Below are 8,711 nucleotides of genomic sequence, written 5' to 3' on the forward strand. Positions count from 1 at the left end.
CTAGTTTGCTGTTATGTAGTTATTTTTGTTTTGATGTGACACAGTGATTGTGCATGATCTGTAAAATAATGACTTGCCTACATTGTGTTGAGTTGAAGCAAATGTAACAGAGATCTTCTGTTTACAGTGAACTGTTCCTCACTGCCTCGTGAGGACCACAATGCGCCACAATGCTTTTTAGTCTCCACCGTGTCTATGCCCATCCTCCACCCCGTTGCGTTGATCAGCAGCAGAGCCAGACACCGTGATTGTGCATGACATGTAAAAAAAATGACGTGCCTAAATTGTGTGGAGTTGAAGCGAATGTAAGAGAGATCTTCTGCTCATAAAAACAAGTGTGAACTGTTCCTCACTGCTACGTGAGCGCCACAACATCCATGCTTTTTAGCCCCCACCGTGTCTATGCCCATTCCCCACCATGTGTTGATCAGCAGCAGAGCCGTAATTGTGTGAGCCAGGCTAATATACAACAACATTTATAGCTAGTGAAGTTGTTGCAAGATTCAGCAAACATATGTTTGCATCAAAAACAAGGTATGTAGTTTTTAAATGTGATGATTATAGACGTTTAATCCCATATTCATCATACTTTAGTATTGATCAGCACAGTAACAGTGTGACACTCATACAGTGTAAAAAAAAAACATGCATTATTTTGATATCATTTAAGTGTATCCAATAATTTCACATCCTTAAGTTGTTGTAGGTTTTATTTCTAATGTAAATGCTTATTTACTATTTTAGAAGTATTGGGTGTATTGTAAGTCGTTATAAATCTTATAAGTCTTAACTATACATTTCTGACTTCTGACCAGTAATGGCTAAAATGACTTGACAGTTGGTGCACAAAATTTATTAGAATTTTGAATGTGTAAAAATATCATTTTAATGACAATTTATAATGTAATTTAAAATGTGTAATTCTTAATTATACAACGTGAGGGTTCGTTGGTGGTTGATGGAACACTAGAAAAAAGATGAGATAAGATAAGATGAGACATAAGATGAAAATGCAGGATGGAGCATTCTGGAACAACGCTGTTTACTCGTCACATGCAGCGGCAACACTTCCTGACAACACTAACCAATCAGGAGCTGGCCAACTATAGCTAAATGTAAGTGAATGAGAACAGCAGAGTCAACACGTCAATTTAGCTGCTTATATAACAAAACAATAAAAACAACAACAAAAGTATAAATGTGTAAATCATTCTGGAAATAAATTTATAAGTAAATATATATTTTAACAAATTAAGTTAAATCTTACTCATTACTGAACCTTATAATTATAAATCAGGCCAGTAAAATCACCCAAACAGTCCAACTCCCTCTGTCTGAACTGTATGAACGCTCAGTGATGAGGAAAACCACCCTCATCACTGATGACCCTTGCCACCCACTCCACCACTCCCTTCATGCTGCTGCCATCAGTTAGACGCAACAGAGATCCACTGGCCAGAAAAAAACATTTACAAAAAAATCCTTCATCCCCTCTGCAATAGCCACTCTTAATAATACAAAATAAACGGCACTATGTTTTACTCATGTTTTATTGGTTGTTTTTATCTGTTTTCTTTGTAAATGTGTGGGATGTTTGTAATGTTTAAATGTGAGTTTTAAACTTTCTTTTACAGCCGTGGCAAAAAGTAGAAACATTTCTGTTTTCACCTGGAACAGACAATAAAGCTATCCATCCATCCATCCATCCATCCATCCATCCATCCATCCATCCATCCATCCATCCATCCATCCATCCATCCATCCATCCATCCATCCATCCATCCATCCATCTATCTATCTATCTATCTATCTATCTATCTATCTATCTATCTATCTATCTATCTATCTATCTATCTATCTATCTATCTATCTATCTATCTATCTATCTATATGCTTTTTAATAAATGCATAAAAAATATAGAGCAACATCTCAATGTGTCTTTCCAAACTAAATCACAACAACCCACCCATCCCCCACCCGCTCCCGAAGTTCCAAATTGCACTGCGCGACCGAGGGTGTGCTTGCATTAAGACTCGGACGTCCTGACATTCTTCTGTTTGTGGACAAATGCGTTGATGCTCTGGTGTGAGCTTTATCTTAAATCGAGCGCTTCCTCTCATTTGGGCGCGTGTTGTTGGAAACGAGAAGGAGAAGGCAATCGAAGACAGAATTCAGAAACCCCCCTGTAGAAAAATGGTAAGTACATATGTTTTACTTGCATTATATTTTGGTGCTGTGAAGTTTATTTGCCTGTTGTTAGGACACGTTGTGACCGCATTCGCTGCGGTATGCTAGAGCTAGTGTCCGGCAACTAGTGCTTCTTGATTGCAATTAACCTCCATTAACCTTGCAAACCACTGCAGGTGGATAATGACAAAACGTTAATGCCATAATGGCTCCGTCTACTTTACATCTTTATAAGGTACTTTGCATGTTACTTTATTCAATATTAGGAACATAATTATATTTATTGTGAGTACATGGTTGGCCTATTAGGTGCATACGGAGGCGCTTCAATCAGCGTGTTTCCCCAACGGCAGCCATTTTGCTACCGTGGAGAGCCAATTTCAGCCTTCTCTTCGCAAGACTGCTGTTTCCCAGCGCATCCGCCAGGGCTAGAAAGTTAATATAGTACATTTAGTATAGTCCATAATAAAGTCTCTGCACTAAATTTTTATTCTGGAAAATAAAGTACAGTATTTGAAAAAAGCTTATATGTGAAGTATTTACAACTTTATATTACATAGTGAGGAGTCTAGTAACTGATATTAGTTGTTGTTGGATACTTGCACATTACCAGTAAAGATAAAGCATAAGTCAAAGCAATTAATTAAATAAATTAAGATGGGGCAAAATCAATGGAATATAGGAAGCAGTTTCATAAATTAAGCTTTCCTTTCTTTTACTCCACACGTGCCACATTGATAGTTTATGTCTAGTGTGTTCCAAAAATGCCACAAAAGACACTAAAAAGAAACTACATAATTACCATCTCTAAACATGCATTTTGTGTGTTTTCAGGCTGAATCACGTTGGATGCGGCGCATGAAAAAATTAAGAGAACACCATGCTGCATGTGAGAACAGATATAATAGGGCTCAAGAAAATAAGGTGAGTAAGAGGTCTTTGTTTTTATACTGTGTGATCAAGTGCAACCATACTTAGGTCTTCAGTTGCTGTGTTGCTTCAGACGTCTGCCCCCTGCATGAGGTGGTAACATCTGAGGAGAGAAACCCATCTGTACTGTCGGTGAAATTTCTTTCATTGTGAAGTAATTTGATACGTTTTGAATTGTTTTTCAGACATTTCACAAAGACACCTCCGATGATGTTGGTAATGAGCCAACATTTAACCACTTGGCCTGTTTGAATGTTTTGGCTGATTGGGTCAAACTTGAATGTGCTTTTTCTATGTGTTCATTTGTTTTGATAGGTAGGTCAGCTGGAGAGATGCTGCCGGTGTGGAAGGAGTGTGTTACACTGAAGCAAACCCAAGGTATACTACTCTCCAGTGGCTTGTGAGGGGTTATTGTTTTACATGAAACAGTGTGGGCAAAAATATATCTCAATTATTATTATTATTATTATTATTATTATTATTGTTATTATTTTTCAATTTGAGAATTTGACGATATCCTACCCCAAAACGTTTTTAATCTTTATTCGCTTCCCAGGATATTTATGGATAGACACAGCATTTCTGAACAGCTCCCGTTTATTCTTTGAAACGTTGCACAACAATATTCTATGGCAATTTCAACAGTGAACAACTTCAACTTATGTCCAGGCTGTATATAAATCACAGGAGAATATGCCAAATAAGGTTTGCTCAATAATATCGGTTACGCCAAGTAAAAAAAATAAATACTTGTTTTGCAATGTTAATAAAACCCAAGTAAGTAACCCACTTGATAGATATAAATTGAAGAACAGAATGAAACCGATTTGGCCCTGGGTAGTGGGAACCAACATTTAAGCACTTTGCCTGTTTGAATGTTTTGGCTGATTGGGTCAAACTGAATGTGCTTTTCTCTGTGTTTATTTGTTTGATAGATAGGTCAGATGGAGAGATGCTGCCAGTGTGGAAGGAGTCTGTCACACCGATGCAAACCCAAGGTATACTACTCTCCAGTGGCTTGTGAGGGGTTATTGTTTTACATGAAACGGGGTGGGCAAATATATATCTCTATTATTATTATTATTATTATTCAATTTGATGATTTCCTACAAAAAAAATGGTTTATATCTTTATTCGCTTCCCAGGATATTTATGGATAGACACAGCATTTCTGAACAGCTCCCGTTTATTCTTTGAAACGTTGCACAACAATATTCTATGGCAATTTCAACAGTGAACAACTTCAACGTATGTCCAGGCTGTATATAAATCACAGGAGAATATGCCAAATCAGGTTTGCTCAATAATATCTTGGTTACGCCAAGTAAAAAAATATACTTGTTTGCAATGTTAATAAAACCGAAGTAAGTAACCCACTTGATAGATATAAATTGAAGAACAGAATGAAACAGATTTGGCCCTGGGTAGTGGGAACCAACATTTAACCACTTTGCCTGTTTGAATGTTTTGGCTGATTGGGTCAAACTGAATGTGCTTTTCTCTGTGTTTATTTGTTTGATAGGAAGGTCAGATGGAGAGATGCTGCCGGTGTGGAAGGAGTCTGTCACACCGGAGCAAACCCAAGGTATACTACTCTCCAATGGCTTGTGAGGGGTTATTGTTTTACATGAAACAGTGTGGGCAAAAATATATCTCAATTATTATTATTATTATTATTGTTATTATTTTTCAATTTGATAATTTGACGATATCCTACCCCAATTTTTTTAAAATCTTTATTCGCTTGCAAGGACATTTATGGATAGACACAACATTTCTGAACAACAGCTTCCGTTTATTCTTTGAAACGTTGCACAACAATATTCTATGGCAATTTCAACAGTGAACAACTTCAACTTATGTCCAGGCTGTATATAAATCACAGGAGAATATGCCAAATAAGGTTTGCTCAATAATATCGGTTACGCCAAGTAAAAAAAATATACTTGTTTGCAATGTTAATAAAACCCAAGTAAGTAACCCACTTGATAGATATAAATTGAAGAACAGAATGAAACAGATTTGGCCCTGGGTAGTGGGAACCAACATTTAACCACTTGGCCTGTTTCAATGTTTTGGCTGATTGGGTCAAACTGAATGTGCTTTTCTCTGTTTATTTGTTTGATAGATAGGTCAGATGGAGAGATGCTGCCAGTGTGGATGGAGTCTGTCACACCAATGCAAACCCAAGGTATACTACTCTCCAGTGGCTTGTGAGGGGTTATTGTTTTACATGAAACGGGGTGGGCAAATATATATCTCTATTATTATTATTATTTTTCAATTCGATAATTTGATGATTTCCTACAAAAAAATGGTTTAAATCTTTATTCGCTTCCCAGGACATTTATGGATAGACACAGCATTTCTGAAAAGCTCCCGTTTATTCTTTGAAACGTTTTTCAACAGCGAACTTCAACTTATGTCCAGGTTGTATATAAATCACAGGAAAATATGCCAAATCAGCTCAATATCTTAGCTAAGTAAAAAAAAAATCTTTAAATTAGTGATATCAAAATGTAAACAAAATAAACATTTTAAACCAAATTGACATGTGTATACAAATGTGTGTATAAATGACTATAGAAAATTTAAGAAAAAAATATAGTAAAATAAGAAAATTCTTACTTCAAATAAGCAAAATGATCTGCGAACAGAACAAGAACATTTTGTTTGACATATTCCTTATACTCCTTTGTATAGTTTGTTTGCAAGTGGTGGCGAAAAAAATATGCCGCAACCGTAATCCTGTACATCTTACATACAAGGTTATTTTAATCAATGCCAGTTTTGTCAAACCTGAATCATTTTCAGACTAGGAACGTGGATCCACATCTTGCTGTTAAATCATTTGCTGAGATGGTGAACTCATCCATATTTCCTGTTAATGTGGATCCTTAGAAGTTATAGCCTCGTCTTAACGTAGACCTTCCTTCATTCCTCCAACTCCATGCACGACGAGTGATTATTATTTTTTTTTTCACTTCTGAAATGTAATTTATTTGCAGCCCTCATGGGTAATGTAGTTAATGTTCCATTGAGAAGTTACATTGTTACATTGAGAAGCATCTTGATTACTGGAAGCTCGTATATTCCACTCCCCGCAAAGAGGCGTTGCTGATTGTTCACAGTATTTAAGATCCTTGATGGTAATGTTTGAGAACGCATCTCAACATTGATTTGCCAGTTCTGGTGAAAATTTGCTCAGTAACTGCTCTCGATCCTCGGTGAGCTTTTCTTTGCACTTGTCATCTGGATCCACTATGCTCTTTTTTGGATATCCACTGCTTTTCCTTGATTCCCCGTTTGGGCATAGATAATATAAAGGTGCTCTGGTCAGTGGAGTAACTGTAGGTGTCTGGGGTGTGCTGGATGGAGACCTCTTCTGAGCAATCCATTGCAGCAAAATACTAACTCAGTCCTGTTGCAAGTCATTGAGAGCAAACACGAGAGCGTGCATGACATCACATCCGCAACTGGGCAGGAAATTATAACAGCTAAGGTGATAATTTACTAATTAGAAGATATTTGAGTCATGAATGGTCAAATGAAAAGGCTATTGTAAAGATATATTTGGGCAATTTATTACCTGCTGCATTTTTAACATCAACCAAGGCACTGGCATCAAATCTATCTATATTAAAATCTTTGATGATGGTAAACCGATACCTGGTATCGGTACTCGCCCATCCACAATTGAAATATATAGGTGCACCTGATTGCGTTAAACTGAATGTGCTTATGTCTGTTTGTGTTTTGGTAGGTAGTTCGGATGGAAAGACGCTCCTGGCCGGGAATACGTCTGAAGATAAGCTGTTATCAAGGGGCTTGCGTCAACTTTTTCTGGGTATAAAAACGACTAAGTTGTTACAGAACTGTGTCTTAACTTTCAGTGGCATTTTAAAGAGCATGCTTTAATCATTATGCAATTTTCAGGAGTAAAAAGTGAATATTATGGCTTGAAACAACTTGATAACGTCATTATTTTTCAGGTGCTTTGTACAATTAACACTTTTAAAAAGACATTTTGCCACTTGTTGTCGACCGAAAATGACATCACGTGTTGAGGGTTCAGGTAACAACCAATCACGGCTCAATTTGTAAATATGATTGGTGTTGAGGGCTCAGGTAACAACCAATCATGGCTTACCTAACATTTACAAATTGAACCGTGATTGGTTGTTACCTGAACCCTCAACACGTGATTTCATTTTCAGTCGACAAGTGGCAAAATGTATTTTTAAAAATCTTAATTGTACATGGGAAATATTGACGTTAGCAAGTTGTTGATAGCCGAAATATTAACTTTTTACTCCTGAAATCAGCAAAATTAGTAAAGTATCCCTTTAATTTACTGTTCCCATTTATCTAGGGAAAGCAAAAGTCAAAGAGGAAGTGGACGAAAGAAGAAATGAAGGCTGTGAAGAAAACTTTGATGGACTGCATCAGGTCTGCCATGCTTCCACAGAAAGATTAGTGCAATAACTGCATTGATACATCACCAACAGTTCTGAATGGTTGAATGGGTGAGTTAAATTTTATGTGAAAAACCGCATTGATGCCTTAAAAAGAGCTAGGGTAGGATAGGGGTTTCTATCTTGAATGGTTAAATTCAAGCACTTTTATTTTTTTAGGTGTTTTCTATCTTCGATATTGAAGTACTTACGGTTTCTATACAAAAGCACTTTTATTTTAACACAGTCAGGGTTTTCTTGCTTGAATGTTCAAATTCCACTGTTGCATGCACTTGTTTTGGTTGGCAAATGTGCAATAAAAAGACTAGAGGTCTTCGAAACTGATAACCTGAACAGTATTCATTTACCTCATTCTGTGCAGTCTACATTTTTAAATGCGCAAACAATATTGTGCACTTCACTTGTTGCACATAATTTTCAAATTAATAATTTTCTCCAAAAATAACATTGGAATTTGTACTCTGATATGCACAGATTAGGGCTTTCAAAGTTAAAGTGTTAACTAATTAATCACACTTTATTTTGACCACAGATGATACTTTAGCTTGACAGCGGATAACGTAACTACATGCATTAAAGTAAAGCATTTAATAAATGTTTGCGTCAAAATGTCAAAATATTAGGGTAATTTTTTCCCCCATTTTAAATTATGCAAGTAATTAACTGATTAAAAAAAGACAAGGATGAGCGTGTGCAGTTGATCAAAAAATGTTGAAGATGTCCTCATAACATTAAATGTCAAAAGAATTAACACATAACAGGTGACCCTTTAAATTTGGCGGGCAAAAAATTATGATAAAAATGCCTTTTTTGTTAAGCGATTAATCGTGCTTAATCTATATATATATATGTATATGTATATATAATGACAAGAGTACACTTTGATGTCTTTCAAATACTCTGATTAACCACTGCTGACCTAACACAGGCTCTAAATACTACCATGTGTGTGCATATATATGTGTGTGTGTATATATATATATATATATATATATTATATTTTTTTGCTGGTGGTTTATGTCATGACATGTCCCCATGAGGTGACAAAAACCTGAAAAAAACTAAAATAAGAAATGGCTTTTGAAGGTGATTTCTGGGTGAGCACGGACCCCCAAAAA

At 36.2% G+C, this 8,711-nt stretch overlaps 1 protein-coding gene across 2 annotated transcripts; it reads left to right on the forward strand.

The window, feature by feature from the left end:
- The first annotated feature begins 2,017 nt into the window (after nucleotides 1-2,017).
- LOC147160151 (uncharacterized) lies at nucleotides 2,018-7,926 on the forward strand. Of its 2 annotated transcripts, none has more exons than XM_086059734.1 (9): nucleotides 2,018-2,197; nucleotides 3,023-3,112; nucleotides 3,304-3,334; nucleotides 3,434-3,496; nucleotides 4,054-4,116; nucleotides 4,641-4,703; nucleotides 5,247-5,309; nucleotides 6,886-6,965; nucleotides 7,491-7,926. In XM_086059734.1, the coding sequence occupies exons 1-9, from the start codon at nucleotides 2,195-2,197 to the stop codon at nucleotides 7,593-7,595; spliced, it is 561 nt and encodes a 186-aa protein (XP_085915860.1). In that variant the 5' UTR covers nucleotides 2,018-2,194; the 3' UTR covers nucleotides 7,596-7,926. The 2 variants fall into 2 exon arrangements, with proteins under 2 accessions (XP_085915860.1, XP_085915859.1); XM_086059733.1 differs by having other exon boundaries at nucleotides 2,025-2,197; nucleotides 6,882-6,965.
- The last annotated feature ends 785 nt before the right edge of the window (nucleotides 7,927-8,711 follow it).

This window comes from Leptonotus elevatus, chromosome 17 (genome assembly GCF_054856555.1).
Source record: "Leptonotus elevatus isolate MCC_2025b chromosome 17, RoL_Lele_1.0, whole genome shotgun sequence".
NCBI lineage: Eukaryota > Metazoa > Chordata > Actinopteri > Syngnathiformes > Syngnathidae > Leptonotus > Leptonotus elevatus.